At 39.3% G+C, this 17,015-nt stretch overlaps 1 protein-coding gene and 2 non-coding genes across 3 annotated transcripts; all 3 read left to right on the forward strand.

The window, feature by feature from the left end:
* The first annotated feature begins 253 nt into the window (after nt 1–253).
* Nucleotides 254–10,049, forward strand: LOC127349463 (eukaryotic initiation factor 4A-I). Its single transcript, XM_051375233.1, has 11 exons — nt 254–375; nt 1,656–1,698; nt 1,855–1,987; nt 3,576–3,715; nt 4,414–4,582; nt 5,333–5,442; nt 5,546–5,689; nt 6,155–6,292; nt 6,714–6,803; nt 7,332–7,411; nt 7,962–10,049. The coding sequence occupies exons 1-11, from the start codon at nt 353–355 to the stop codon at nt 8,104–8,106; spliced, it is 1,215 nt and encodes a 404-aa protein (XP_051231193.1). The 5' UTR covers nt 254–352; the 3' UTR covers nt 8,107–10,049.
* On the forward strand, nt 4,116–4,254 carry LOC127349610 (small nucleolar RNA SNORD10). Its single transcript, XR_007880341.1, has one exon. It is a non-coding gene; the product is annotated as a small nucleolar RNA SNORD10 (small nucleolar RNA).
* LOC127349611 (small nucleolar RNA SNORD10) lies at nt 4,710–4,848 on the forward strand. The gene has a single exon (XR_007880342.1). It is a non-coding gene; the product is annotated as a small nucleolar RNA SNORD10 (small nucleolar RNA).
* Nucleotides 10,050–17,015: the final 6,966 nt, after the last annotated feature.

Below are 17,015 nucleotides of genomic sequence, written 5' to 3' on the forward strand. Positions count from 1 at the left end.
CAGACGAAAAAAATCTGCCCTATCCGGCCTTTTGTCTGCGTTGACAAATGGCTGAACTGAGTGAAAATATTTACCTCGGAGTAGCCCGGGTGAAAGGAGCTTGGTTAGCTCTTAAGCAGTTGGCTTATAAAACGTAACCCCCGCCCCCTTAGAATGCTAACGGTAACACAATCGTACACTACTCGAGACGCTACAGTCCGCCTATTTTTATATGACGTACAAATTGACCAATCAGAAGCCTATGTGGGCGGGCTTATAGCTAAATGACGGCGATGTGTTGCAATGAGAAAGCCTCTTTGTGTGTTGTCGACGTATATAAGACATTTCTGCCGCAGTTTCTTTCTTTGGAATAATGTCGGCTGAATATGATAATAGGTGAGTAAAACTATTTATGGTTGTATGGGTATTTCTCATTTCAGGATTCGATTTACTTGTTTATGTAAACATATGTGGTTTTTTTTTTTAAGACTGAGCGAAGTAACTGTTAGACATTGAGCGAAGCATGCTGGTGATTCTGTGCTCGACTAACGTTGGCGCTAAGGCCTGCCGAAAGCCTGCCTCAGACTAAAGTCACCGGTCTTCACATTTCATGAACCAATACCGTGAACGTATGTTAGTTTAAAGCGAACTTTCCGAATTATGAACTACAACTTTGTTTCAGGTGGCATGCATGTTTGTGATCGCCGTTTGTCTTGACTGATGCAAATTAAATGGCAACCGGCGCCTGGGTAGCACGTGAACGAGCGTGGTGTAGGCCTTCGCAATATAAATTTTAAATGCTTCTGTCGCTAGTGCATTAATATCAAATTTAAGGGTATATACGAACGATGAGTTCCTGCTTATCACACCGCAGACGAGAAAGCCCTCGATTTGGCGGTACAAATGACATTTCTTTATTTTTTTTTTACATAGGACGCACATGGTCGTGGTAGTATTAATCGGCGGGTTGGACAATGCCGGTAGCGTAGGCCGCTAAGTGCGGTTGGAAGCTTTTCTTCTAACATTGCTGTGGGTGAGGTGTATGCTATCTTCATGAAGCATGTGCCTGGTTTGTATCAGTGTAACATTGGAATCGTTAAAAGGTTTCGCTGACTGGACGCGTTCTATAAAAAGGCCACATGAAGAGAGACAGGCCTGTTGGCAGTGGCTTCAGCGGGCCGGGCTACAACCATCCGAGCTTTTTATTATTACTAGCGCACATTTCCTATCGAACCACACAATTAAATGTGCCAATCACAATTGGTTATTGTTAAGTCAGAAATAATTTTCATGTTGAATGCTAGCTGTGGCCGTTGTTCCCATCGACTCGCTTTCGACTTTTCAGCCCTGACTGGAGAAACGACCATCTTGAATGAATGTAGTAGAAATGGCGGACTCGTGAAAAAGGCGTTTGCCTACAAGCGGCGATAGAACGACAAATCTTAACTCTCAATTCATCTGACCGGAAATGGTGTTTAGGTCATAGCATATGACCTCGAAATACAAACTTAGTTATGAAGGCTTCTCAAAAGATTAACAAATATGACCTAACACACGTCGTCTTACGAGTGGTTGTACAGAATTGGACAATGGGCAGTGTTTTTGTTTTTCATTCTTCATTCATCCAGTTTGGTCAAATGTTTAAATTGTGGATTGATTTGTCTTGTGATTATCAGAGACAATGGCCCAGAGGGCATGGAGCCAGATGGGATCATCGAGGTGAGTAAAAACCTTTACAATAGTCAGTCTCATCCCTTACATGTCAAAGATATTTTGAGGAAGCAGTACGGAACCTCTTACTGTCGTGCAGATTTGCGTGTATGTTAAAGTGCATGTGTCTGAATCTGTTACCTTGTTTGTCTTGCCCCCCTCCAGAGCAACTGGAATCAGATTGTGGACAGTTTTGATGAGATGAGCCTGCGCGAGACTCTGCTCAGGGGAATTTATGCCTATGGTTTTGAGAAGCCTTCCGCTATCCAGCAGAGAGCCATTGTCCCTTGTATCAAGGGTAAGTGGAACATGGCTTTACTAAAGAAAACTCTAAATGCCCTCTTTTGCTGTGTATAAATATCCACTGACTTTTTTTTTTTTTTTTTTTTAAGACTTTTCAGTTCTGTAGATAAACAGACAAATAAGTTGCACCTGTACACAAAGGTCATTTAATTGTTTTTAACATGTGTAGTCTTGGAAGCTTGGCTGGGGCAGTGTTCTTTTTCAGGAAGCAGCCCAGTCTTGTTTTTTAATTTGTCATGTGCTTGTGTTTAAGTATGTTTATGCTTATATCAATAAATATTACTGTGTATACACACCATACCTTTTAAGAATACAGTATATTTATTACTCCACCTAATAACAGCACACCTGCAGTACTTCTGCACCATCTGAGAAAGTGAGTGACGATGACGAAATGCCTTGCTAGGAAAATGATTTGACCCCTGTTATAATAAATATTGAGTCTATGGGGGAGCAAACTGTTTAAAGGTGTATTACTGCCTCCTATTGGAGTTGATCAGTGCTCGCCCTATATCATGGCTGTAGCAGACTTTTTTCAGTCAAACTGCTTCACTAATTTAGACCAAATCTTCAATGTTTTTTGAAGTCACCTCTCAGACAGTCTGTACAGACTGCCGCAGTACTGTAGGTAACAGAACTGCATAACATGTAAACAACTGGATTTGTCAACAAAGTCACTTAAGAGTGTGTGCTTTAGCAGAGCTAGTGGATCCGTGCTGTTATCCTGTATTGCTATGTACAACGACGCAATGGTTTGACAGCCAAAATGAGATTTGATGCAGGTTCTGTTTAAAGTTATGAAGCCAAGTTTAGGGGGCTGCTCTACACCACATTGTCAGGACCAAAGGCTCACTTCTGACAGAATGGAAGAGAAATGTCCCAGGTCAAGTTGGCATACTTGCTATATGGCCACATTAACTATAATATTGATAATGAAATGCATAAACACAAGATAAGATTTTGATATTATATCTTGACATTAGCGATTGCTGTCCTGACCTGAGATTTGAAAATGCAACTAAATGTGTGGGTTTTTTAAATCTATAAATGGGCTGTTTTTCAGCACAAATTAAGGATTCAACAGTTGGTCTTGCTTAAAGAACTTCTATTCAAGCCCTCAGTCCCCTATTTATAAAACAGACTAACCCAAAAGAAGAGAGAACCCATGTAGAAGTTTCTTATAAAACTTCACCTAGATGTGGAAATTATAAATTCTGGTCAAGTCTAGGCTTGGGTTTGTTTTTTTGTTTTCCCCCTGCTGGTTGTCTAGGGGTATTGAAATTTGGGTTGCATATTGGCTTTTAACAAATTGATAAAGTAACAAAATGAAATGTGTTGCTTGTACTTAAATTCATAATTCCTGGCGCTGGGTCATTGGACTAATCTTGTACATATTGCGTCTTGAAGTTACTCAAGATGGAATTAAAGGTTTATGGGTTTTTATTTGACTGTGTTCTGATGTGTCAATTTATAGTGAAGTGTTTTTCTTTAGTTTTCAGTTCCCTTTTCTCTGGGTACACTATGGTAGTTGAATAAGTCTTGTAAAGAACATGTTTCTGGGTTTTTTTTTTTTTTTGTTTAAGGTTACGATGTGATTGCTCAGGCCCAGTCTGGCACTGGGAAGACTGCCACCTTTGCCATTTCCATCCTGCAGCAGATTGATGTGGAGCTGAAAGACACTCAGGCCCTGGTTTTGGCTCCCACCAGAGAACTGGCTCAGCAGGTAGGTTCACTGTCAAACAAAAGTAGTGGGTGGGGGGGGTCAAAACTACTCTTGATGGATTGCCTGTTTGAGAGGTGTGGTGTGTTTTTGATCCACAGAGCACATCCTGTACTATGTGTATTTGAAGTAATTATTTTAGCATCAAAATGTGCATTTTTTTTTTGGTATATTTTGTAACCTGTTACTCCCAAGTGGTATGACTGGGTGGCAGTTATTGCCAACAAGTGTAGACAAGTGTCTGTATATTCCACTTATGTCCTGCCAAATATTATTTGCCATAAGACTATTTGAGTGATGGAATAGATTAAATGGGGTTATGGCTGTAGCATTTTTCACCATTTGATGTAATTTTATATCAGCCAGGCTAATAATACATGGTGTCAGGTACAATCAGAACTGCTGTATAATGATGAAACTCATGCGTGTCAACTGACTCTGTAAACCCCTGGTGTGGTGTTGCTCTTGTTGGTGTTCTTCCAGCTTGAGTCCATGGCACAGCAGGGGTCCACGGACATGATCATAAATCACTTCTGAATACAGCTTATGTTTACATGTGTACTACGTGATGTTTTTGCTCCTAAGAAAGGAAGGGGATTGTCTTTGCTAAGTTGTAAATTGTTTTGATCTCAGTCAAAATCTGGCATGTTTGAACTTTTACAGTTTTTAGTTTCCTAAAGCGTGAAACTTTTCTTGTTTAGATCCAGAAGGTGGTCCTGGCTTTGGGTGACTACATGGGAGCCAGTTGCTATGCCTGTATTGGTGGGACCAGCATTCGCACTGAAGTCCAAAAGCTGTTGGCTGAAGCCCCTCACATTGTGGTGGGAACCCCTGGCCGTGTCTTTGACATGTTAACTCGCCGAAACCTCTGTAAGTAATCATGTGAATTATGACAAATACTGAGCTGTCTGTAGGTTGACTTTTTATTTTATTAATACAGTTTTGCGTATTGCAATGTATTTTGACAGCCCTTAAAGTTGGTTGCACAAAGAACTGCTGTATAATGATGATTCCATGCGTGTCAGCTGACTCTGTAAACCCTCATTGTGGTGTTGCTCTAGCTGGTGTTCTGCTAGCTTCAGTCCTCAGTGCAGCAGGGGTCCAGAGATATGATCAAATCCTTTCTTCTGAATACAGCACCCATCTGAACGGGAGTTTTCTGTGCTTTAAGAACATTCTGTTGAGACGAGACTAAACATTAGACTCCAATTTTGTCTACTCTCACTAGTCGCAACAACTAGACAACATTCCTGTGAACTTTGTGTGGACAGTTTGTTTCCTTTAAAAACAAATATCTAATGCATTAAATAATGCAAAGCTAATTTTAGTGGTAAATGTATCTGTTCTGCTAAATTGACAAATGCTGCACTTTATTTTGTTGCCATTGTATTTGAAATGCGTTTGTGTTCCCTACATTCTGCCCATACAGAATTATAGCCGTAGAGGGGAAACCTCGACATAAAGGGGTATAATAACGGTGAACGTTGTGATTGTGTAGTATCAACAATTCCCCATCAGCATGTCCTTTGGTTGGTCCTGGAGACATGCACCCAGCCTTTGAAACCTCAGTACAGCAAACAAATGTATGTTGTCTGGGTTATTTATTTCATTCATTTCCAGCTTCTAAGAACATCAAAATGTTTGTGCTCGACGAGGCTGATGAGATGCTTAGTCGAGGGTTCAAGGACCAGATCTATGATATCTTCCTGAAACTGTCAAGCAGCACACAGGTAAGAGCTGAATCACATGGCTCATGCAAGACACCCTTGAGGGATTTCCGATAAATTTTTAACCAGCCTTCCTTTTTTTTAATATATACATATATAAATAAAGGTTGTCCTACTGTCGGCCACTATGCCAGCCGACGTTTTGGAGGTCACAAAGAAGTTTATGCGTGAACCTGTCCGAATCCTGGTGAAGAAGGAGGAGCTGACTCTTGAGGGCATCCGCCAGTTCTACATCAATGTGGAGAAAGAGGTGGCAAAACATTTTCCAGTTGATATGGTGTTTAGTTGGCAAACTAGACAGGAGTCTGACAATGGTCACATTTAAGTTTACTTTGTGTACAAGATGACCAGGATGCCCTGTAGTCCCCTAACTAGCACGACTGCTGTCTTATACAGCACCACAAACTACATTAATCTGATTATTTTTGGACAACAGTTTCAACAAACTAGAAAATTCATTTCCTGCAAAAATGCATGTGATTTAAAAAATGCTGAATTCATTCATTCAGAGTCAGCATTAGCATCCACACTAAATCTTTTAGCTTTTATGAAGGTTGCATTTATTGTGGGAGTTGTATTGGACTGCATTACAATTTGCTAGGTTTACTTAATAAACTGCAATTGTGATGGCGTCACAAGTCTTGAAGGTCATGCTTTGTATACATGAACTGCTTTGGCTTATGCTGGCTTTGTCTGACCTGTCGGTGGTCCTCAGGAGTGGAAGCTGGACACACTGTGTGACCTCTATGAAACCCTGACCATCACACAAGCGGTCATCTTCATCAACACAAGGAGGAAAGTAGATTGGCTCACCGAGAAGATGCATGCCAGAGACTTCACGGTCTCTGCTCTGGTAAGGGGTCCACTTTTATCCTAAACTGTTAACTGCTTTGAATCCAGCCAAGGCCATTTGTTCTTGAAGGTGAATGCTTTAGGTTGCCATTTTTAGCTGGAAGTATCTTGAATCCAGCAGGTGACTCTTTTTGCTTTTTATATTAAGGCCCCACTGGTCAGCACTGTCACTTGGGCAAAAATGTTTTTGCTGACACAGGATGTTAAGCTGGCAGGGATCACAAATTTCAATTGGCTCAATTCTTGTGCACAATCTTTATTCATGGTGTGGTAAATTTATCACTAAACTGCTGGAAATGTAGTTGATAAGTTTAATCTTCTGATGCCTCTAAACCGTAAATTAGATCTCTTTATTACTCTGCTCATACTGTTGAGTGTACTGTAGGTTTGACTTTGTCTCCTTGTATCTTCCAATCTTGTAGCATGGTGACATGGACCAGAAAGAGAGAGACTTGATCATGAGGGAGTTCCGCTCTGGCTCCAGCAGAGTCCTCATTACCACTGACCTGCTGGTATGTACAAAAACGCCCTGTTACAGTTTCTGCTCATACTTTTGACCGCAGTATCTCAAACACTGCATACATGTACATGCACTGATTCAGCTATGTCTTTCCAGTAAAGCAGAGTAATAAAAGTAGTGGTTGAGTAAACATCTTAAGTTTGCTTTCTTAAACATCCACTCTGCATTTGTAAAACTAAAGCAAGGACTATCGAGCAATGTACGATTAGCCTTGAAGAGTATTGTGTGCAGTCCAAGGTTCCCTCTCCTCCCATCTGCAGTGCTGGTGCAGGACTGAATGTTCCTTGGTAAAGAATCCTATCTGCCCTCCACTGTGGCTAGGTTTAAATCCTTGACTTGCAACTAATTGGCAGAACACACTCTTGTCTTGTCCTTGTTTAAAATATAATTTTTTGATGTGATGACAATCTGAAATGAAGTATAAAGTTGATGCTTGACATCGGTCATTCCGCTACTTTTGTGCTATATGGCTACAAATGCCTATTTGACGTAACAGCCATTATGTTTCTTCCCCCCCCAGGCCAGAGGTATTGATGTCCAGCAGGTGTCCCTAGTTATCAACTACGACCTGCCGACTAATAGGGAAAACTACATCCACAGGTAAAAGCACATTGGTGCCAATGTCAAATTATAGCTTCGCTTGAACAATAAGTATAATGGAAGTACTACATTCTGTTCTTCAAAATGGTTAAGTAATTTACATATCACACGTACATGGGATGTAACTTGTTTTTTTATTAGAAAATGTAACTGTCATTTGAGGGCAAAGTACCTATTACCTGTCATGATAGTTATTTTCTTTAGTACCTATATAGATTATTTACAAGTTGGGAATGTTTGTTTTTGGGCCATTAGTTAATACCATTGTCATCCCTCAAGTCATAATTGCAACTTGTTGGTCATTGTAGGTAATTTTATGGTTTATGCTGTTTTCAAAATGCACAGCATTTTCTGCCCTCATGTGCCCAAACTCTAAATGTCTGTCTTTAGTAGTTGAACACTCAAGTCAAAAACCTCATGTCTGTAAACACTTGCATCTGTTTTCCATCCTGTATGATGTGAAAATGAATCCAGATACAACTTGCCACTGCTAGAGGCTCTTGGCTGAGTCTAACAGAATTAACTTTTTTTTTCTCCTTTCCTTTGTCAGGATTGGTCGGGGTGGTCGTTTCGGCAGAAAGGGAGTAGCCATCAACATGGTGACTGAGGATGACAAGCGAACCCTGAGGGACATTGAGACATTCTACAACACCACCGTTGAGGAGATGCCCATGAATGTGGCTGATCTTATCTAGAAGAATCCACACGCCCTTCGTCCACCCCACCCCGCTTATTTTAGAAGTCAAACCTTGTTTCTTATACGATCTGAATTCTAAGAACTTTCTTTTGCTAAATTCCACCATGACTTTACCCTCAGCAGGAAGGAAGAATGCAGCCATTATTCCTTCTCAACCTTTGAAATAGTCTTGGGCCATCGTGAAAGGATGAATTACTGGCCTGCTTCGTCTGCTCGCCATATTCCATTAGCCCACATTGGCACCCGAATTCCTCCTGCAGCTGATCTCTCTACTCTCAAACTTAAAGCATTAATTTGAACCACATTGATGTCTTAAACAGAGGACTTTTAACATAAAAATGAGTGAGGTTGTAACTGGGTCTGACAAGTGCAAAACATAACCCTGTTTCCGAAAGCACATTGAAAAACATAATTACAAAATACAAATTTACAAAGCTCACTTTTTTTTTTTTTTTTTTTGTTTGTTAATGGCTCTGTTAGCAAAAGCTTATTACATCTTTGCTCAGCTGGTGACATACACAGTGCTAACACAAAGTTGATTGAAGCTTTTGAGAAATGTGGCTGTGATTTGTACCTGTAGTGTCTCAGGTGCTGCACTGCTAGTGATGGATGAATGGTTTAGACAAGTTTGGAGTCAACACACTGATCTAAACAATTATCTAAATTGAATGGGGGAAATGCTGCATTTGACCAGATCAGTATTTAAACAACCTTCAGTGTACTTAAAACGGCCTTTAACACACATCCATGATCATGTTAAGAACAGGTTTGGGGGCTAGAGTACACAGGGCATATTCAATAAAAAGACCTGTATAGTAAAATCCATCATGAATGAGTTGTTTACCATTTTGATCCTTTTACTGCTGTTTCATATATATATATTTTTTTTATTGCTATTGTACATACTGCTTGACTTGTACAGTCATTTGTGCAGTAGCATTCAGTTGAAGACTGACTGACTGGGGGCCACAGATGTTTGGAGGCAAAAACAACGGTGAGTTTTGTGGAGACTTTGCCTCCTAACCCTGACGACCTGGTTGGATTTTCATCTCTCTTTGACGTTATTGTTCATTTAGATTTTATTTTTAAACAAAATATTGGATTTTTGATAAGTGGTGGTGACTTTTTGTAACCTACCTCGCCAAAATGTTGGGGGGGTGGGGTGGGCAGGGCGCGTTTGACATGAAAGGACCAAACTACAGATGATTAAGTATATAGAGATCCCCACCCCTGAAATCTCTACTCTTTCTAAGCGCTCTCATATTAAAATGCCTGTCATCATGGGGTTTGGTGTCTGGTTTAGGAGAACTGTCATGTTTTGGGGTGTATAGTCAGTGCTATTTTTTAAAATGAATTTACGGAATTGTTAACCTTTTTTGAGACAGAAACAGTGTATCAAGTTTTCTACATTGGATTCTGTATAGTATTTATTTTAATGGTCTTTAAAAAAAATAAAGGTTTCTCCTTTTTAACAGTGTAAACTGGCCTCTGCATTGTTGAATAGCATGAAAGCTCTTATGGCCAAATCCTGTGTGGAAAGGCTAGTAATGGATTTACACCATCTGTAAATTGACAGCTGAAGCACAGGCTATGTTGAATCAACGCATACCTGTGCTCTTTGTGACTGGTTCCTCTGAAACCAACTCAGTTGGCTCCAACTGCTGGCCCTGACAGACATAACAGACGTTTAATATTTAATACCAAGTTTTTGACTTCACTTTCTGCTTTATCATTTGGTTAAAATTAGTGGTTATTTGATAACTTGGTCTAAACCATGAAACAACTTGAATGCCCTTTATTTATCTTGTGATTCTTTACTGATCTGCCATTTCAAGCTACAGCTTTACCGTGCTGGTGGCGGTCTTCAGCCTGGACTTAATTTAGAACATCTTAGCATGTCTTTACTGATTGTTGTCTTTCTGCAATAAACATTGAATTGTATATCAGTGTCATGTCCTTCAGTAGCATGCTCACCCCTCATACAAAATCCAAGAGGAACCAAAGCAACTTTCATCTATATGATCCAGCTGTTTGGCCTTCATCATAAACATAGGCCATTCTGCCAAATCCATGCCATTAGTATGTTTTTCAGCACTTTATTAAAACACATTTAATACATAATACATCTCTTTCCACTTAGGACTAATTTCTGAGGCATCATGTGATTAATATGGACTCGTCATTCCACTAGAGGGTGACATTGTTCTTTCTTCTCTCTGAAAACATTTCAAACTGTAGAAAGAATCTCCCTCCTGACACATTCTGAGAGAATATTCAAACAGTAGACATGAGTTTCAGATTTTGAATGTTTTGTTTTTTTGACACATTTCTAGATCAGATCCGATGTTGATCCTGTAACATGAATATTGGTCTTTCTGTTTTGTCTTGTACCTGTTTCTCGCAGTATCGACATTATTACTATTTCCCTTTGGATTTGGAGTTAGGGAGAATTTTGGTAGAGATGTAAATAAAATGCATTTAATATCTATCAGGTACCCTGTGGAGTCAGAGGTTCGATCACTGTTGACATTTCTCAGCCTTGTCCATATTTTGTCTGCCTCATCGATTGTCATTGGGATGTTGCTTTCATTTCTTTAGTGTGTTCTTTTAGGGTGTTTACTTTTTCAACCGCAAAGTCGACAGTTAGTACTGACAGTATTATTTATTGATCTTTTTTCAATCATTTGGATTGTTTTGATCATCTTCCATCTGACAAAACATTTCATTGATTGTAGCAGACAAAAATGCCATGATTTGGAAAAAATTAGTGAAACTAAGTTGAATGAATAAGATTTATATAGGGGAAAAAAAGTTTGCTGATGCTATTGTACTTATCTTTATTTCAGTAAAATACAACTGGGAGCCGTTTAAAAATAATAATTTGGGATCTCCTATAATGAGTGCTAAATATTGTTTTAGGTACATTTTATTGGAATTCTGAATGGAGGCACACCAGAAAACCTTTATAACCTCTGGGTTTATCACACGCTCTACAGAAAAATTTAACTTATTTAGGTACTATTTAGCTTATTTGCCAGATGTCCATCATGTGTTGAAGGAAAATTTCACAACTTGTTCTGTAATCTGGAACTTACTTATGCCCTCATACTTCCCTGATTATCACCACTGAAGTGCTGTAGTGGAGCAGCTCCCTAGCCAACAGATCAGACTGTAGTCCTCCTTGGGAAGCTTCAGGGTGTAAATCGATAATGGACTGTACTTATATAGTGCCTTTCAAGTCTTCTGACCACTCAAAGCACTTTACATTATATGTCACGTTTACCTTAACCTTTCATACACTAATGGCACAGCATCAGGAGCAATTTGAGGTTTAGTATCTTAATGTGAATGTGAAGGCTCTGGTAGATAGGTTGGTAGGCTCTGTTCGAGACAGAAGGCACAGAATTCATTCATTTCGGTGGTTTAATTATTTATTTAAATTTGTAGCCCATCCACAAATATAAATGTAGGAATATGAGTGGAAGTCACAGTACGGCTGCTGGAAGGAATATTAGAGGGATATACTTTGATGAATACTTGTCTGACATAATGTATGTGTATCTTAGGACATCAATGTTCAACAGCACCTCAAGAAGTAATGTTTCTTTATGTGGAGAGGTAGAAAATAAAGGTGTGGAGGTTTGGGTGATGGTCTTGATGCGGAAAAGTTCTTGTTGAGTCACAGATAGTTAGATTCCACACTGCCACAATCTTTCCCTGACATTAACCATACTGCCATGAGCACATATTGTAAGAACCAATTGTTCCAAATTTGGCAACATTTAAAAAAACTTTGAATGTAATCTGGGGTTTTGCTGAATTGAGAATCGTCCAATATTATATTGGTATGTACAGATATGTGGTGTGTTTATAAAATAATCCATAAATATTATCTGTCCTTCAACATATGTGTCCAAAGTCAGAATCACAAATTTATTGTCATGTATTTGTTGTTTTATATTGGGGTGTAGTGCTTAAAGGACCAGTGTATATTCAGTGGTATCTGGCTGTGAATTTGCAAAATGCAACCATTTGAATACTGTTCAGCCTTCCAAGTATGTAGAGAAACTACGGTGGTCACGAAAAATGTAAAAGGCCCTATCTAGAGTCCTATCTGTTCTGGGCTACTGTAGGAATATGGGGCTTTAACATCAATCAAGGAAATATATTCATCATTGTACAACACAAGGTTGTATAACGAAATCAAAGTTTGTAATTCCTTCATGCTGCACACACACACACACACACACACACACACACACACACACACACACACACACACAAAGATAATCAAATTCATAGAATAACATAAATGATAAATAAAATAGAATAATGATGAAAGCTTGCACACTGACCTTGATCTGATGTTCTGTAGACTATATTTTACAGTAATGTAGGGCTTTTTGACAACAGGCATAGCAACCAAGGAAAAGATGCATCCAAAAATGCCTGGATTGCCCCCAAACCTGACAATATGGATTATCTCTTGAAAACCCTGGTTGTTACTTAATGAGAAAAAAAAGCAAAAAAATAATTAATGGGCTGCAGGATACTTATATGCTTATTTATGATCCCCCTGTATCAAGAATGTTGCCAAACACCTATATTATCTGTATATATAGACATATATATTAACTGGCCACATTGGGGCAGAAGAACTCCACAACAAGCTGAAAACACACCACGTTTTTAACTTATTGAGTTGTTCTAGATAGATAGATAGATAGATAGATAGATAGATAGATACTTTATTTATCCCGAGGGAAATTCAAGTTCTGGCTCACTTGCCATTAAACAAAACCATTGCTTATAGATTTACTCAAGGCACTTTAGGCCATATCTAAAATAGAATATTCCCATGATTCTCTGCACCAATATGAAACTATGGACAATTAATTGTCCATTTCATTATCGTAGTGTGGACCTGATCCAAAATTTCAGAGGCTGCTTCATATTAATTGCAGATATTCAATGCTGAAGCACATTTTAAAACTTTATCCCAATTCATTTGAGAGAGAGATTAATATTCATCATTACTGAGACTGAGTGAAACACTTCCGTCCAAAAGGATTTGACTGCAGGGCAATGCCAAATCCTGTGGCATCCACAGCATATGGGTCAAAGTTTCTACTTGTTTACAACCATGCCAACAGCGCTAAGAGAAGCTTGGGTCTATTTTTTAAGTCTTGAGGGTGTGATATATGCTCTGTGTAGGATTTTTTATTGTATAATTCTGAATCTGTCCGACTTTGATATTACCAGAGGGTCCCTCCACATTCTTTCCCATTCTGTGAGACCCCTAGATCTTGAGTGATGATGAGCCTGAATGTTGGGATTCAAGGAGGACTGGGATAACATTTTGTAACAAACCATATACAGCGTGTCTGTCTGATGCTAAAGACCTGAATTGTTTCTGTGTCTTGTAATTGTAATCAAGGTATTCTTTGGGAAATTTTGAGAGGATTGATTTCAGTTGAGCATATTGCAAAAATCCATTTAAAGTCAAGTCTTATATCTCCTTCTAAGCTCCTCAAAGGATAAAATCTTTCCATTCTCTCCAATTTGTGAAATTTCTGTAATATTGTGATCCTGCCAACCGTTGTATGACAGTGGGTTCCCTGCAGCTTTAAAAATAATATTGTGCCACATTGGACAGGAAGCAAAAACTTTTCTAGTAATGTCCACTTTTTTAATACTTAACTAAACAATACCATTATTTAGCTTTGTAGGTGGAACAGGATGATACCACAGTGATGATAATGAGACTAATTTATTTGTTTCCTTTTACGAGGCACTCCTCCAGCTAATCCCAACTACCTGTGCTTCTCTTCATCGCAAGTTTTTTGAGTACAATGCTCAGCGCACACATACAGTATTTTTCAAATTCAGTGACATCCAAAACTTTGTCAAGGGTAAAGAAAACACTGCATATGCCTTACAGCAAAGCTACTGGTTTCAGCTAAAATGTAAAAAAAATGTCACCAACTGTCGAGCTTCATTCACAGGTTCAAACTTCTCTTTGGTCTTCATCTACAAAAACAACATCAGAAATGTTAGAAATGTTACAGACAAGATCATGAGAGACACACACACGCATCTTTCTTTACCTGTCTACCATCTAACATACTTGACATAAGGCATTACCTTGCCCCTAACCTTAACTTTAACCATCACAACTAAATATCTCATCCCAACCGTTACTGTTTGTAAATACACACCTCTGATATGTTATAACCATATTAAGTTATTATGTTCTAAAGCATGGCTTATAGGTTTACTCCTGTAGGCTTTAGTTAAAGCTGCAGTAGGGCATTTTAAAAAAATAATATTTTTGCCATTTTTGCTGTAACTTGACTATATTCTGACATTAGTACATGAGACAGATAATCTGTGAAAAATCAGTTTGGGTTTTTTGCAAGATTCCACGGGGCCTGGACAAAAACAACCAAGCCAAGAAAGATAGTTGATTGTTGAGTCTCATTCCCAAGGTGTCAAATACAGATGCTCTGGGACTGGGACCCAACAATCAATTATCTACAAGCTTCAAAATTGTCTTTGTATCTTCCTTAGCTCTGATTGGTTGTTTTCATCCAGGCCCGGTGGATTCTTGAAAATGCCATTAGGAGTGCTAGAACCACGGGACGCGGGAACCTGCTTTTTTCATATATTATTTGTCTCATCTACTACTGTCAGGACACAGTAAAGAAAAAAACAGTAACCTCCTGCAGCTTTAACATAATTACACCAAAATTACTGTGTAAATGCAGTTTAAAAAAAAAAAATCCTTTGCCATTGCTAGTAGGCAATTCCTAGTGTTCTGATGTGTTACATATGACATCACTAACGGGCCAGAAAACAGAGTAGGAAAGCAACATGGAGAGTAGTGACATTTCAACACCTTGCTGACTCGACTGGGTGCTTTGCACGATACGAAGAACCAAATTGCTGTTACGATTTGTTCCTATAGACTGTAAGAAACTATAAATAATATTCCTGGCTATTAATGTGCCAGTGTCTTTAACATACATTGTTAAATGTGGCCTATAGGAGTAAACCTATAAGCAATGGTTTGGTTTAATGGCAACTGACCCTGAACAACTCATTGTGGTGATAACACATTTTGTCATGACTTTATTAGATGAAATTAGCATCCACCTAGGTGTCATGTCTCCATTACTGCTGATCGGTGCTGGAGCCGATAAATACCTGTGACTATTGCAGTAATTTGACCTGGCAATAAATGCTGATTGTACCCTTTCCCACTGAAGACAAAAGCCAGATGTTAGTGGGTTTTTTGTCCAGTGTGAAAGGTACTATAGGCTATTCCCATGATTCACTGCACCAATAACGTGTGCATGCAGCAGCCACACATGCATTGTCATACACAGTGAATACACGATTAACACAAATGAAAACAGCGCTACCTCCAGCTATCATTGACTCGTACCTCCCTGCACCAACACTTCAATGCCCCCGTGCACCACTCCCCAAACATACACACAACATCCCAGGCAGGTTTACTCCTACTAACTTCCCCGGTGTCCCAATATGACGTCCATCCAACCTCAAAACATGTTACGTCTCTCTGTGTTTTTGTTCCACTCTCAGCCTAGGTGGCCCTTCTTCCAATGGCACTTTCTCTGTGGCGAAGATACCCCATCCCATCCCCCAACTGCCCAACACACATACACACTCCTGTTACCCACTCCACCCCCTGTTGGGTGCTAGATTGTGGGGTTGAGAGATGGTGGGGTGGGGTGGGGGGATTATGCGAGTGTGAGACTCGTAAAGGGCCTGCCATGGTCTTTCTGTTGTGTGACGGATGGCTGGGAGGCTGAACAGGCCTGTTTTGCATGAGAAGAGAAGCCAGCAGAGGGGAGAAAAGAGGTCTATTCAATGAGGCCTGTCACCCAAAACCACCCTCCTGCACCGAACCCTCACACCCCACCCCTTCATCATCCATCCCTTCATCCTTTCGCCCCTCCTCCTCCCTTGTTCTCCCCCTCCATCTCAGTCTCCCTTTCTTCCTTCATTTTGTGGCTTTCATTTGGCTGTCTTCACTGCTTCTTTCTCACCCTATAATCTACATCCCACCCCCACTCTGCTGCCCTCCTTACTTCTTGATTTCATCCCACTTAATTTCTGTTCATTCAGATTTTCCCTCCTTTCCATCAAGCTGTTTTTACCTCGGTGAGTTCCATAACATTTGTATCCTCTCATTACTTTGTGGGTATTGTGAATGAGAAGCTATAATGGAAATGTCATTGTCAAAGCTCTTTAACACTAAAATAAGTCATGTGACTTGATGCTCTGACATGCTGACTGAGTCTACATTTGAGTCAGCAGGAGATATTATGGCATAATTAGGTTAAAGCTGCATTCAACAATTTTTAGCCACTAGGGAGCAGAAAAACACTAAAACAAAACAGACAGATATACAGCCACATATTTGTCACAGTTATGTGATATGGTGAACATATAAAATGTCTATACATCCAGCAGACACAGAGCAACATTACCATTCATAAGGAGTCACTCTCCTTTTAGCTTTTATCTCCACCAACTCCTGAGAAAAATAAGAGAAATTTCTGCAAAATATCAAAATGTTTTTTGCTGCAAATGTACAGCCACATGAACAGTGAACAGAATGTTTTATGGTTTTATGGTTTATCAGAGCTTTTTACCTAAAATAGCTTTTTATTTGGGTTGAGCGACGTTTGAAACCAGTACAGATAATGTACTTTTAACAAGTACGGGTATCAAACAAGTAAAATGTGTCAATATATGTACTCGTAAATATACAAAGTTTTATAAAATAAAATAAAACGTAAGTGTATTAGTCTCTCATATGATAGAAACATTCCTCTGAAGCTCAATTCTATAAACAGTATTCTAATAAATAAAGCA

This window comes from Dicentrarchus labrax, unplaced genomic scaffold (genome assembly GCF_905237075.1).
Source record: "Dicentrarchus labrax unplaced genomic scaffold, dlabrax2021, whole genome shotgun sequence".
In the NCBI taxonomy this organism is placed as follows: domain Eukaryota; kingdom Metazoa; phylum Chordata; class Actinopteri; family Moronidae; genus Dicentrarchus; species Dicentrarchus labrax.